This window comes from Chelonus insularis, unplaced genomic scaffold (assembly GCF_013357705.1).
Source record: "Chelonus insularis isolate UGA/USDA-ARS -01 unplaced genomic scaffold, ASM1335770v1 contig_70_pilon, whole genome shotgun sequence".
NCBI classification, from domain to species: Eukaryota; Metazoa; Arthropoda; class Insecta; order Hymenoptera; family Braconidae; genus Chelonus; species Chelonus insularis.
Genome location: NW_023276716.1, coordinates 308,326 through 324,660, shown reverse-complemented (window position 1 = coordinate 324,660; position 16,335 = coordinate 308,326). Strand labels below are relative to the sequence as shown.

General features: G+C 32.8%; 1 protein-coding gene across 4 annotated transcripts in view; it reads right to left on the bottom strand.

The window, feature by feature from the left end:
• The window catches only part of LOC118070970 (rho GTPase-activating protein 20-like), a 119,973-nt gene that overhangs the window by 15,693 nt on the left and 87,945 nt on the right, over positions 1-16,335 (bottom strand). The window contains exon 1 of one of the 4 annotated variants that reach the window (XM_035089886.1): positions 3,108-3,293. The exons of the other annotated variants lie outside the window; for them this stretch is intronic. Coding sequence (XP_034945777.1) covers positions 3,108-3,260 — 153 coding nt within the window. The 5' untranslated portion in view covers positions 3,261-3,293. Of the gene's footprint in view, positions 1-3,107; positions 3,294-16,335 lie in introns of those variants that run through there. 4 annotated transcript variants of the gene reach the window in all.

The following is a 16,335-nucleotide window of genomic DNA, read 5'->3' as shown; positions in this document are numbered from 1 at the left end:
ACGTGATTAATATTTAGAAAATGCGTTTAAAAGCCATAAAGATAGTTTATCAAAATCGACATTCTTCCGGACATTTACGCCTCCTGAATCATTAAACGAATGGCCTTGTGTGAGGTTTGACGACAAAACTCGTATTCCTCAAATGAGCCCTTTAGTCATCATGACTACCAAAAAAGACTTTTTTGTAATAACCCCCACGAAAGTCATCAACGTTGTCTGACTCGAATGGAGGAATGTTGTAAATATAAAATGCGCTCATTAATTTAACGATCAAATAATTCCCGAATTTAATTTTTTTTTCTGATAAAATTTTTAGATCCATTCAAATGTGAGAATAGTGGAGTACAAATATTAACCTTCGATTCATTTTATATTTAATATTTTTAAGATGTAAAAAATTTTAAAGACTAGATGCTGTTACATCTTAAACTGTTTTTAATGATTTTATAAATGTGTGTGAATAGTACCACTGTAAATCTTAATGTTACATCTCAATGCATTATAAATGTTTTAATATGACGTCATCCATTCAATTAACATTGAAATCACTTCTAATGCACTTGGAAATGGTTAATAAATATTAATCAAATAAATGACATCATAATAAAACACTTTTATTCGTGTATTGAAATAAAACACCTTTGAATTTGAGATTAGCAGTGATGATCATTATTAATGTTTAAAATTTAATAAATACACTTGTTACTAATTTGTTTTAAAGTGTTGAGTGTGGGTGCATTGACTTTGATTTTGATACTTAAAAGTTTCAAATTTCTGAGCAACAGAAATGTTAGGAATAAATCTCCGGACCACACGTGGTAGATGGTCTTATTGGAGCAATGTTTTCGTAGTAAGTGTATTCGAGATGTACACTGAAATATGACGATTTCTAGGAATGGCTGCAGAATGTTGAAGGGAAATCGCGAAATTCTTGGAAGAGTTTGGTAATGTATATCCAAAGAAACTTGTCACGGTTGAAGCGGTCAGTGCACCAGTTTAGTTTTCAAAATAACTTCAAACGCACTATATATTCGCACTATGAGAATCATGTATCTCACTTTAAACTTTCGTTCGGCCGCAATTTCCCAGAATTCGAAATATCAACGGACATTCGCAGACTGTCTCTTGACCTGGTGCCAAAAAACCCACGCGAAAGTTGATACACTCGCTCGACTCAATAAATCTTCGAGAGCGGTGAATTTCCTCATGTCTCTTACCGGCAACACATGCAACACACTAAATAAATTGTCATTGCCCTCTTGTGTTCATACATGAGAAGACTCATACTTTGTATTAAATTTCCCGATGAATGAAAACACTAAATGAGTACAAGAATATTTATGAATATCCTGATAAATTTTTTTTTTAAATTATTTGCAGCAGTATCTCACCTGAAGTAAAATCTTGAACCTGACCTTCTTGTCAAGACACATAAAATATTCCAAAATGTTAGACTATTATTCAAACACACCCAACACAATTTCACACTTCTCACGGTACACCTTTAGGGAAAATTGAAAATGAACTGCTCGGTTCGGTAGTGCCGTTAATACTGGTCAAAGTTCCCTAGAAGGAAATAGAACTATGGTGTCTCTAGCGGTGGGACCCTAAACTAGAAAATCACCCCTAAAGTAAGGCCCCAGGACCGTGGGATTTATTCGGCTCCCTTCAAATTCACATCTGGATTCTCTCAATTGTATCATCATGTTTTATATTCTGTCGTTGGATTTTTTTTCAAGTAAGTAATCCGGAAGAATAGAGAATAAATTTGATAAGATCAATGGGTGGTTGAGAATGTATGTTAAAAGAATATTAGCAGATATATATTTAAATGAAGCCTATTTAAAGCTATGGACTTTTATTAATTTAGATGAATATTTATGAGATGATTGGACTGATGATTTTTTGAGGCTATTAAAAAAAAATGAAGATGAAAATTATAAATTATATTTTTGTCCATTTGTAATGGATGATATACAATTGAAAAAAAAACCGCCTACTCGATAGGTCTAATCATTTGAATGTTTGTGGAAATAACGTCGGGCAGAGTTCAATGGAACGTTGATTATTATTAACATTCTGACAAGAGATTAGTAAAAAAAATACTTTTATATTTGATTCGAGTGTGTGGTTAATTTATGTAATTACAAGAGTTATTGCAATTGAATGAGCACATGGATAATTATGAATTTAATATTTTGATATAAAAATATTTTAAAGAATAATTTTGAGTAATATTTAAATTCAATGATCCTTTCTGCAAAGGACATATACCTGTGGCACTCGCGAAACACGATGGTTAAAATGTACAGTTAACGGTATGACCTGCATCATAAATTGAAAATTCTTCGAGACTACATAAACACTTTAATTTATTTTATTTTATTTAACGCATTTATCGGTGTGCAAACAGTGACAACTAGAGTCAGAAGACGTGCAAATTTTGAAGAGAAAAAAAAGAAGATATTTAATATTTATTTGTCTGTCCTTTTTTGAAGTATTTGAGAAAGCTATTATAATTTTGGTGTGGCATTAAATAGCTCGAGGAAAAAAGATGTTTACTTATGAAAAATATTTTATCAACTTTAAAATCGCTTTTCAAAATAATTACATTTCATAGGAAATGCCCAAATGACATTTCGAAATTGGATACTTGAATTTTAAAGGTGAACATAAGAAGTGCTGAAATAGAAGCTGCGAATGACAAGTGGAACAAGTGAGGGAAAAGAAGTAGACTCAACTGAAAGTGCATCGAAATAACTATAAATGATTGGAGCTCATCCAAGAAGAAGAAACTATCTCTCGCACTTGAGCCAACGTTGTGGCACGTCATTCACGGTTTAACAACCTGATGTGGGCGCAGACTGGTCGTCTTATCTTGTGGTCCTTTTCTTCCACAGTCAGAGAAGAAAAAGGAAGACACTTTGGTTGAACTTCAAATCCAAAGAATTTAATCTTCCAAGTCTTTCCCTTCCAAAACTTTTATAGTTTAACGACAGTTTAAACTTCTTATCGTTTTATGATAATGTTGCTAACATAAAAATTCTTTTTTTTCCTCAGCTAAAAAAATGTAATAATAATTTGGAATATTTAATAAAAGGACTCACCGAGTCCAGCTGATATTTTCGTACATCGTAATATCCTTTGTAATATTTGAACCACATCACTCCACATTTTTTCTTTGATACATCATAAACTCCAGGTAATAAAACACACCATGAAATGCGAATTTTTTCTCTGTCCATTTGTGGGTGTTTCATTGATATAAAGTTTATTAGCTTCTATTTGAGTAATTTCCTCGAATCAGTCTAATAACGACTGAATAAATAATTAACAGCCTTCTTTAGATATACTAAACGCGTGGTCATGATATGTGTAGTTAAAGTGAGAGCGATACGATGCACTCGAAGACCTTAGAGATACTGTACGTCTGACGCCATAGCCCAGAGGCCAAGTATAGACATGGCAGTCTGTGAGTAAGGGAGAGGGTGTAGGGAGCTTTTTGGAATGGCGCTTTAAGCCAACGAAATTAATTACACGCTTGGTCTGTATTCACTCACTGAATTTTTTCTCCATATTTTTCATTTAAGTTGACAGTAAAAAGGGTAATAAAGAATTTGACACTTAATAAACATGCAGAAAGAGTTTGTACTGTTGTTAAGCTCGAGACTTAACTAGTGACTCTACTTGAGAATTATGAAGACTCGAGATTATATTATAGACATGAATCGTTTATCATGCCTCCAAAGCAATTGAGAAACTTTCAGGGGTCACCAAGATATGCGACATCCCGTGAAAATGAAGCATCATTTTTCGTCATCACCATCATCATCATCATCATTATCTTTTTTGCCTATTTATTATTTGATATTCAAATGGTCAACTAAATTATCTGGGAGGTCCGTGACATTTAGGTGGAGAGAACAACTGAAGTTTCTAGACTCCAAACTCTACAAGAGGAGGATTTAGACACTCCTAATAATTCATTTCAGAGATTTTGTACGAGCTGTCTCTATAAATGTGATGATCATTTCTCTTGGATAAAAAATATTAAACGGCATCAAGAGGACCCTGATAAAAGTCTCTTCTAGTGCATATAATTAATCAACGATTAGGATAATCGAGTTTGAAGACTTGCGTGAATAATGTTATTATCATCATCCTAACTGTTGAAGATATAATTTAAAGTATTTCATAATTGCAAAAACAAAAATGAATAAATTTAGCAGAAAAAAAGAATGATTCTGTTATCAGTTATTTATTTCTATTTTATTGAGAAAGACAAATACTTGAATGATTTGATTAGAAAAGAAAAATGACCACATTTAACGTCTTATCAGGCAACTGAGTGCAGTTAATAGACTTTTAATGACCATAAAGAAAAGAGGTTTTGCAATCAAACAGTTATTTTTAAGTATTCATTTATAATTATTTTTTTATTTTTCAATGTTTTTCTTTGAATTAAAAAAATGAACAATTTGAATTATTCAATCGAATTTTTAGGAAATTTGAAAAAAATATAATTTGTATAGTAATGAAATAAAATTGAATTTAATTACAAGACGATATATAAGACATTAAGATTCAATGAACTTGTCAGAAGAAACATTGACCGAGAAGAATAAGAGTTCTATTTCCGGTACCATGTCTACACTAGTTGTTCTTTATTTCATGAGAAGGCTGTTTATTTTTCCGGAGGGAACAAAGACGGCGCCAGTTTATTATCTCTGCATCAAATCTTAATACGTAAGACTATCCAAGAAACAGGGGTTTTCCGATTAGATTATGCACTAGATTAACTTTATCTCTCATCTTAATGTATTAATCCTCGAATTATTTACACTTTCCTGTAAATATTATTTTTAGTAAATCCTACAGGTAATTAGAAAACAAAATATGATAATACTCTTAGTAGATTTGGATGTACACAAATGGTTATGCAGTTGCAAATATTGTGAGTATTAAGATAAACTGAGGATTAAAATTCTTTTAAGCACAAAATAGGTAGAAGATTGAAAAAAATGATCGAAAGAAGGAAGTAAATCATCCTTTTTCCTTTCAATTGCACGCTTCAATGATTTAGATGTAATTTTTTAATTACAGATCCTCTAATAAATTTGACAATAATAAAAGTAATTAAACTTGATGTTATTATAGAAATTACGAGTGTAATCATAACTTTTATAATATCGTAAGCCATTATTAGCAATGTTATTGCGAAATTTACTATGATTCATAGGCTAGATTTTTTTCAGAGGCTTGCAAAGCGTTTAATTATAAAAGAAAAGCTATTAACATCATATAGAAAATATTTTTCTTTTGTTATCATAAATTAATTCGAAGCAATTTATGCAAATAAATGATGACAACTTGATAAAAACTCTCTTTCATCATCCAAAATGGGTTTAAAAATTCATATTTAATTAAATTTTTTGTAGTAAAAATAATTTTTATCTGATAGGTATTTCTTCTTGGGTATTTGAGTTCTCATTGGAGTTGTTTGTTATAAAACAGTTAACACATAATAAAATGTTATTTTTAAATAGTGGACATTGAGATTAATGAAAAGCAATGAGTATTGCATATGAGAGGGTTATCGTATTTTCTCTGGTAATTTAAATCAAACGATCGTCACCCTAGCAAGCAATGAGTCCGTCTACCTCGTGCATCGAATTTATGAACGGATCGTAGGATCTACCATTAATCAGTACTCGAATGTATATGTGCAGACACATCTACGAGTATAGATAAGGAGCTCTCTTGAGCGCATTTACGATTCCTGATTTATGAATCGAACGTCGAGTCAGTGACGGAGTTATCACGCTCGCATACCGTTCAACTTCTTGCTCGGGTGTACTTTCTTGTTTGTGATGTTGTAGTTGGATATATTCTGCTTACCTGCAACAGAAAATTCAATAGACTAACGTTAGTAACCATGAAATCATTAAGAAACTATTTATTTTACTGTATAATAAAATTTAATCAAGCAATTCAATTAGAAATAAATCATTCAGCTACGATTTATCAACTTCTTCGTCATGTAATGCAAATCGTGCATTAGATTATATACCAGATTAATCAAACTCGTTTTTAATATACAGCTAAATGACACACTTTCGAGTAAAAACTCTCGTAAACTGACACTCCAGGTGGTCTCGTGATGGTCAAGGGACGAAGAACAAGGTTTAAGTTTTCAACAACAACAAGTGCTGATTAGATTCGCTGTTAACTCTATACAAAGTAGTCCATTCAGGAAGACTCTGAGCCACCTTTCAAAGTTTTTAGTTATTAAAGAAAAATCATTTTCACAAGTTTCTTCGAGTTTTTATTTCCTACAGGGGTCATTGGAGTTTCTAATTCCCAACACCTGTCGGGTGTTAGTTGACTGGTACTCCTACTGCTACAAAAGTCGTCAATCTTCTTACTATTCCCAAGAACTTTGACCTAAACTCTTGTAATCCTGTGCGTACGTGTTTTTCTTTCGACTACTACGAAAATACTCTGGGGCGAGAAAATCGATTATTAAAAATATGATAAATTAAAAAACTTTGTTCATTTTTTTTTTTTTGAAATGTCATTGACTATTTGATACTCGTTAAATTTGTTTTGACCAAAAATTAAAAGAATAATTGTTTGGAAAAAATTGCTTCATCATCATTTAATATTTATTTAGTATTTTTTATATTTTAATGTTGAATAATATTAAAAGTCATTAAAGTAGAATAAATTTTTTGTATGAATAAAAAATGCTTTGCTAATCTGAAAACATCAAACGGAAATGAAAAGGAAAAGTAGTTAAGAATAATATTAAATCAGAAGCAAGAATTTTTTTTGACAATAAATACCTTGGATCCATTTATAGGCTCATGTAACCCCTTGGGGGATTATTTAAGAAGTTTTTTATACATGAGGATAATTTAAGAAAAAATGTTGGCTTGTGAATCATGGAAGATTGAGGTAATAAAAAGGTGAATGTGATAATTACGTTAACTCGCAGTTCCGTAGTTACTTTTACGAGTATTTTTTATAGCCAGTTCGAGAAGAAAAGAGAAGGGTGTTACATTTGCTCTGCTTCCAATTTTTCGCAGCCATATGTGCTGCTGTCAGAAGCACTTGAGTCAGAATAAAAGCGTTCTAAATCTCTGAGGCGACGAAAGACGTTACGTTGTTGAATTCTCAATGCTATGATTTTTTTATATATATATATATATATTTTTCGCTCGACTCCCCTTTAGCCGTATAATAAAGAGAGTAGCTCCCATGGTTCTCTTGTTGGCGATTATTCGCGCAGTCACGCATTATATTTTCGACCTCGAAGCCAGGAGTAGGAAGCAGGGTGAACAAAAAATGTTCCGAAACCGCAATATCACCATTTTATATTATTCAGTTGTTTGTTAAACATTTTCTTGTGTATCAAAGAATGCTCCTCTCTGTCGTTATGCAAATTCACAACTGTCATATATAAACCAGAATATGATGTGTATAACTTATGTGCATGGCTTGCGGCTGTGCATCTCTGCATATAATTCATCAACTTTAACGTCGTAATTGTGTTGGAATTGTTTCGCTTTAGAGCCAAGAGACCCATCACATTCAACAAAAACATTCTTCAACACTATTCTGATTGAATTTCATTTCAATTTTTCTCTTGTCCAACACCTGATAAAAATAATCATTTTTCAAGTTTATTCCAAGTAATCAACTCATTACAGGTTTTAACTCAGTAATTTTCATCTCCCGGTAGCTTTTCTATTAACTTTTATTCATTGAGGGCGTGGGGTCCTCCTTAATTACTTCCCAAGCACGACCACACACAAGTTATATATACCAGTAAATTCTCCTACCACCAGTTGTCTTCATCATAGAACGTTTGATGCACTTCACGGTTACATAATTCCACTACCGCCACTTCGGTTAGTTAATTTTCCATGAGCAATGACTGAATAATTATACCTGCCGAAGAATTACGACCAATATTCCGTGTTTATTGAATGCTCGCTTAATTCTATTGCACTTAAATGCATTGCCTTTTTATTTATCTCTCTTCTTGCATTGCCCTTGTTGATTGCAAGTCGTAAATATCGAAATCATGACATTAATCTTTTCACCTTCGACAGCTTTTATCGATCATAATGTAGTCATAGAAAAGCTTCCTAGCTTCTTTACCACTTCCGTCATGCATATAAAACCCGATGAAGTATTTATGATTTACACAAATGACATCGTGTCACTCTTACAGGCTCCTTTTGCTTTGTATTACTGATCATAAACTCACTATTTCCAGCTAGATAATATTGTAATATCTCAAGGGTCATTGTCTAGTTTGTAGCTAATAGACAAGAAAACTCTTGGAATAACAGTTTTGTGTGTTTTTTTATGTCGTTGAAAATTTTTTATTTTTTGGAGTAAACGAAAAAATTTTTTATTATCTACATCTTTCTTGCTAGAATCTTTTTTTGACAAGAGGAAAATAGATTTTTAAGAAATAACGGAGTTAAAAATAAAAAAGGTTTATTACGACAGTATGAAAAAAAAATTGCTGTTGAAATAATTTTTTATGAATAATTTTTTTTTTTTGTTACATTAAAATAATATTTGGAGCAAAAAATAATTTATCTACAATTATTGAGTAATAAAATTATTTTTTTAATCAACATAATACTTCTCTCACTGCAGTAATCCCTATTTTAGTGTAATTATTGTAACGGTTTAATTACTCTGCGTGACAAATTAAAATATTTTTCCATAAACTTCATTAAGAAGACTATTTTTAATCAATTAATATCCCCTAATTGAGTCTATGATCAACAAAACCATAAAGCATATTCTATTTGTTTATTAAAAAAAACCTTTCAGATGAATTCACTTGTTTTTAATTTTTAATTAAAAAATTATAAGTAAATTTTTTTTAGACTCATAAGATAATTACAAGTGTGTAAAATTAATGTTTTAAAAAAAGAGATTATGAAACTTCTGTCTAATTATCTTGTTAAAATCACAACAATCACTTTATTAAAAATAACAAACTCGAAAACAAGTTCCTAATCACCTAAGTAAGTAATTAATATACGTCTCTTATCGTACACACTATAATTCATCATTTTTAATTATCATTCAACAAAATAACTGATAAAACAATATGTTTATTAAAATAAAGAAAAAATTAATATTCATAGTTGATATGTGACATGAGTATCTCCATAAATGTATTCATTTAGAAAAAAAAAAATCTTCGATCATTGAGTAACACCTGAATATCACTTTTATTCAATTCTTGCAGTCATCATTAGCTTTCCATGCTGACCACAAGATAGAAATCGATACGAGAAAAGAAAGTACGTACGTGTTGGAATAAACACTTTTACACCTAACCAAAGAGAATCTAGTCTCCAAATGAATGGAGAATATTTTTTCTATGTCAAAGGAATAATGTAAACTTTTCTCAGTTAAAACCGTAGAATGGCTTTATATTCAACAACAAACTGGAGAGAAAAGAATAAAAAAAGGTCATGAGAATTATAAGGGAATTGTAAATATCTTGAAGTAAGCACTTAACTTGATGCACATATAGAACCTCTCTTATATTATTCTAGAGCCAGAAGAGCTTACGGTATTCATGTGCAGTGAAGAAACTCAATGGGTTCTACTGTACTGGAAATCTATGCTCATTTGCGGTCTTTTTATTTGATTCATTTTTTTATTGTTTTTATTCATTTCATTTTTTTTTTTTGCTTTTCCATTCTCGTATTTCGCTGGATGATTTTTTTAGCAAATTCTTGTGCGATTGCGAAGTCAAGGTTTCGTGTGTTCAAAAGGCGAGTAAGGTTAGTAAATCCAAATCACGCGTAGTAATGTGGATTAAACGAAATAACTGCGTCAATCTGGCTCGTATTAAAACACTTCCGGCCTCGGCCTTTGGTTTCGCTCGGTCAACCGAGCGTGTACGTTGTCCTCTAGTACGCAAAAAAACTTGCATTTCTATCTGCTTGTCTTATACTCTAGCATGATTTCATTTTTTGTACACTATATATCTCCTTTCTGACATGTTGTACACATGATAGTACGAAAGATTCGTTACTGTCAACTATTAAAATAAATTAACTTCCATGAATTATTTAAATTCGTTCTTTATGAAGCTTGATGGACTTGAGAAATGTTTAAAAGGTTTCGCGAGCTAAGAATGAAAAGCTCTTAACTATAACATCCGTAGGCGTATATTCAAGAATGGAATAGAGTTATAAATGCATAGGTTCTTTAAGTCCACATTCTAACACCTGCAAACATCCCGCGAGTTCTACTAATCTTTTACTTTTATTCTTCAGGACTCAACAGTGCATACGAAGAAGAATGTTAGACTCTTCTTTAGCCACTGAGTGACATCTATCACGAAGAGGTTTTTGTATGTGTGATTGTCTATCTAGATATGTGTAGCTAAATGTCATGGATAGGATCAGTATAAAAATATTTTTATGCTTGTGCGTGCTGGAAGACGACAGCAATGACGACGACAGTGGAGAAGAGATGCTGACCGCACATTCCAGTCGAGAGGTGACCGCCCGCTGCTCTCTCATCGCACGCGTCCCTGCGGCTTTTATCAACTCTCCACCAAGAGCTTATATTATTTTTACCCAAATAACTTTGATTTTTTATTACATTTGATTCCGAAATCTTGTTAAACTTTTTTCTACTTCTCCTTCACTTTTTTTTCTCGACAAAAATATACCATCCTTTGACCAGCTTTTACATACTTGGATTTATTTAGATTTTAAATTTTTTCAATAATCATCATATTTTTTTATTATCTTGAAGATTTATACAATTACTGATAACTCATGTTGTTAATTAAGTTATTTATTTTCTTTTTATTAATATACTGAAAGCAAGAATCTCCATAAAAATGCTCTGAAAGTTTTTTTTATCTAAAAAAAAAGTAGATATTTAAATTTGTTTTATGTGATTACCATCTGATAAAATTATTTGATTCATTAATTTGAGTAGAAAAAAGAAAATAATAATAGTGTTGAAAGCTGACAAAACAGATAAAAGTGATATGTTAAATAGTTAAAGTTGAATCAGAAATATATTGGATCCTTTCAGCAATCATTCACTTATTATACCATGCTCATTTATAAATCTTGTTGAGCTTGTTTCACTTTAATTCACCATGAGAGTATTGTGTTTGATAAAAAACTATCAATCAAATTTGAAGTTTAGCATGGTTTATAATGTTCCTTAAATTCATACATCGACTAGCTACATAAGAACCAATTAGATCATGCTAAAAGCAAACATAAAGTTGCAAAATTTCAAGGGATAGTTTTTATTTTTATAATAACATATATAAAGCTTGACAAAGTAGGTATATGAAAGTAACCAAAGTACTATTGTATGTTAAAGTGTAATTGGATAAAAACATTTGCACGATTGGATAAAGAAAGATAGAAGAATGGTGGAGATGGAAAACGTTAGTATGGAAATATACTAACGCATGCTCATGTAGGAAAGAACCAAGTCGTAACGAGGGTCCACCCACATTCTAACCTACATAGACTGGATACCGTTCTTGCAGCAGCGAAACAGGTAATAAATAAATAAATTTTTCCTTCTTCCTCTTGGTACTTTGCACCCTTCATTCCGGCAATGTAGACACTAACAGTGTATTTCTCTTCTGCTAAAGTCAAGCTCGCCCACGCAGAGACACGAGCCAACCTAGCGGAACCATCGAATGTAAACAATGAAAATAAATGGCACGATGGTGCGAGGACGAATCGTCGTCGTATATCCGCGACCTCCTTCCGTGATTGATTTTACCCAATGTTAATAAATGCTTGTACTTATGACCTTGAATATAAATTAATCCCACTTAGTTCATGAAGATAATAAGCTTTAACAAATAAAATTAACTTGACTCATAATAATCGTAGGTATTTTTTACTCGTCATCTTTTCCTGTTTTCTTGCACCATGACTTTCTATTTTTTTTCCATGTATATTATGTATGCATAATAATGCTTGAAGATGAATCGAGATGCCCGACGTTCACCCGCAGAGTTTTGATATGGGTCAGCGTGGTGAAGAAAAATTTTTTTCAACTTATAAGATGGTTTGATCTTGATCTGTCTTGTTACGCATAAGATTCAATGGAATCTTGTTTACTTAAGGGAATAAAATTAATTTATCAAAAGTGAATGACTCAATTTTCTAGCTCACTATCAGCTGAATTTGATGATATAATGTTTAAAGGGGAGATATAGTTCGATGGTTAACAGAATGATAAATCATTTATTGTGATGATGTTATTATTATTATCATCAAGAATTTTTTTTTATTTTTTCAAATGAATATCTAAAGCTGCTAGAGTATTAAAGTTTTACTATGATTTTGAAAAATTTCACTTATTATGATTTATTCTATTCATTATTGTTTGAAAGTACCTGTGCCTTTTAACGAACACGGAATGCGGATAAGCAGAAGTAAGCTTTCGTGCAGCAGCAACAACAACAAGACGAGGATTATCCGGAGGCTTCGTGTTAAATTCGCATTAAGACGATTCACGGCACAATAAGGTGCGGCATAGTGAAGCTAAGGAATGAGGAATGAAATGATTTTATTAGATGTCATGTACATTGTTGATGTATAGGGGGAGAAAAAAATTGGCAAATGATGAAAAGTTTTATCACCATGTACTAGTAGAAGTAGACATTGATTAGTGTAAAGTGATTCATCTGTACATCAGGAATTGTAGATCAATCTTCAGTATATATCTTCAGCCGGATGTTAATGAAAAAAGCGCGAGAGTAAGAAGAAAGGCACGCTAATGCTACTTGTCGAGTGTGAGGATAATTCGTGCTGTCAGAATTGCGAGGCGCCGCCGCCTATAGGAAAGCTGGAATTCGTCGAGCTAATGGGAGACAGAAGAGTTCTCAAGCTGAGGAAATAATGTTTAGTAAAAAAATTTTCCTATGAGCTCCGATGATACTGGTGGTGGTGCTGCTGCACTCTGTGATGATGAGGATAACAAACTTGGAATAGAAAAATCTCCTAGCTCTTTTGCTTCTCGAGTTATACTGCGTCTTTTCTTTCCATAAAATCAAACTTGAAGATTCTTTAGTTGTTGAGAAAATCAGTCAGAGAGGGTGTGGCTAGCTGTATAGTGGTGTTTCAACAACTTCTGCAGGATTCAAAAGAGGAAAAAGAAGAATAAAAAATGACGAAGGCAAAGAGGAAGAAGAAATTGTAGTGTTTGGTGGGAGGTACCTTGGAAGGTCGTCTTCGTGGCTGAAATCGTTGGTTAATGGTCGATAGTAAACTACCATCAGAAGAATTGAGGTGCAACTAAGGTCTCTTTCTGTCTTGAAAACAAGAAATAATGCAGTTTCACTATTACAAGGAAGAAGGGAAAGAAAAAAAATGCTACGAGAAAGAATGAAAAAGATTCGAAGAGATCAAGTTCTATAGAAGCTGGTGTGCTCCAAAGTGGTGTATAGAAGCCAGGTCAGAGAAGTTTGTCACTGTTAGCTCGGTCGTTGGAAGGTCGTGTTGATGGTGGTGGGATTGAAGAAAGTTAAAAGACATGACATAAGTGGAATCGTTGGCTAATGGGGTGATTGTCTAGAAGCTCAACTCTTGGAGAGTCACAAAACCTAGAGAAAAGACGGAAGATATTTACTGGGTAATTATTCTTGAGTGGTTAATGATGGGGCGTTGTCGTATGGAATTTTATAGTAGGAAGAAAGCCGATTTATGTTCATGTACTGCAAGAGATACATACGTGAGTTTAATCGCATTTGTAGTACTACCAATCACTGATGAAGAGTCGATCGATACTGATGGAAAAAGCTTAAGGACAATATCTTGTAGAATTAATCTCACAGTAAATAAGATGATGCAAGCTTGCCAATCAAAAGGACTACTCGATGGAATGCAACAAGGATCGATGAACTATCGACCTACGATTAGAGTTTACTACCGGTTGAGACTACTTGTTTAATTAGAGACAGAGTGAAATCGATCGTTGGTATTTTTTCATCATCTGCTTGTCCCTTTGACTATCTGATTGGTTGATCATTATTAATATAAGCCGATTAGGTAAAAATATCTGGTCGAAAGTTTCATCTAACGGTGTGAGTGGAATTTAATGGTTGATTCAGTAGTGATATACTCTAGATGTATATGGATATATAAACTTTTAATAACATAAAAGACTTGCGACAAACTCTATAAGCCTAGCTCTTGAACTGATTGTGGACAGCAAAAGCCGTTTGCTGCTCACGCTTACGTCCAATTACATTCTCTGATCTTCAGGCTCTCTCGTGAGAGTACGCAATATAAATTCCAGGGCGTTTCCGGGTTCGGTAGATAGACAACGAAACTAGGCTTTACAGGCACGCCCGCAAACGACGATTATCGCCCTGGCTTCTGCTCTTGCTTCTATCGTGTGCTATTCCTTTCCTTCTTGTTTTACAACAGAGACAGAATATATGCATGCTGTACCTGGTAGATACTTGGTACCTTTTCTCGAGTTCACATTTCTCTTCCTCCATCGATCTTTCTTGGACAGAAATACTTGTCTATCTATAAATATAAATTCAATCAAAATTGCCCCTTTACTTTTGGAACATACATTATATTCTTTCAGACAATTAGATATGATACAGTTGTGGAAAAGTGTATTTTAGATATGCCGGTAGCAGTGGAGACCGAGAAGGTAAAAAACAATATTAAAAGTTCATCTGATCAACAGAACCGTGACCAAAGCCCAACATGTATCCAGGATCCATCGATTTCGTGAGTCAAGCTCTGAATATCGTGAATCGGACATCGTGATTCAGTACAGAGAACGTGTGGCAGGACGATTGTCCAGATGATACGGTGACTTCTTTATGAGTTGGACTCTACATAGTTTTATTGAAGGCGCTAGTAGTTTTCATTTATAAGATAAAAACTTTATCCTTTCATGCAGATAACTATGATTTTCTTCAATATTTAACTAACATATTAACAACATTATGTCATGAAATGTGAATAAAGTGGAGATAAAAAATGATAACTTGTCTTCTAGGTAATGCTAATGATAATGATGATGATAGGGATGATGATGATGACGAGAACTTCCAGTTTGTCCTGCACGTATTGACCGGAAGAGTTGTTCTCTCTCAGTATATTTCCAACGGGGTTTCTCGTGGCTTGAAGCGCACGTAACTGAAGCAAGGAGCAAGGGAGCATATACATGACCACACACGTGCACGTACGTGTAGCATTCACGAGCAGACGATACACGTGAACCATGTGGGCATGCACAGTTACACTTGGTCGCACGTAGGAAGCTGTGAGATCAAGAGAACATAGACTGCAGCAACAGGAATCGCGTTAGGCGTCGAGAAATAACCAATGACCTTGACCCAAGTCAGGCAATAAAGCATTATTCCTCTTCTCTCGAGGCATTACTCGAGACTCTGACCTAACTGCTGGCACACATTCCTTCAATCTACCAACTACTCTTTTCTTCCTTGGTCTTCTTTTATTCCTTTATCGTATTTATCCTTTGGATATATATACATGTATGTATAGATAGCCAACTCTGTAGGATACATTTAAACATGGACCTCGACCTTCTCCATCGACCCGGACGACCTAGCGGTCCAATCACCAGGACAAGAATGAGCAAGTCACACTTGAACCCTGACTTGATTCGACCACTTAATCTATTTTCATTATACATACTACAAGACAGATTTACTTGATGATCAAAAACGAGTTTGGTATTTTTGATTCTCAAATTCTTATCTGTCTAGATGTGTTGGAATGTATTTCAAAAAATTTGTTCATGCAATATTTTTCAAAAGTATTCTTTGCATTCTGATGAGTTGTTATTACGTATTACTTTCTTTGAATTAATTCTCAGAATTTCTGTTCAGATGACAAATGGCTTGTCTTTTATGAATTTTTAATTAAGATCAATTGATTATTCATGTTATTTGATCAATTTTTGAAGAAATAAATTAAACTTTTACTTAATTATTAATCTATCAACGTTTTTTAGCTGAATGAATAAATTATCAACTATTAACAAATTAAATTACAGTCAGTAAATTATCAAGCAAATAATTTATTATTATTAGATGAATAATAAATTTTATCTAAATACTTTCATCAGTAAAACCGGTGAAAATATTTTACAAGAAAATGATTGTTAATTTATTACAACTGGAGTTCATTAATTAAAAAATGTTTTATGTTGTAATGTAATGAAAATATATTTAATTTCGGACAATTGAGTATTGCTAAACACTTGGAGTAAAAAATGAGATTAAAATTACTTGATATATAACAAAAA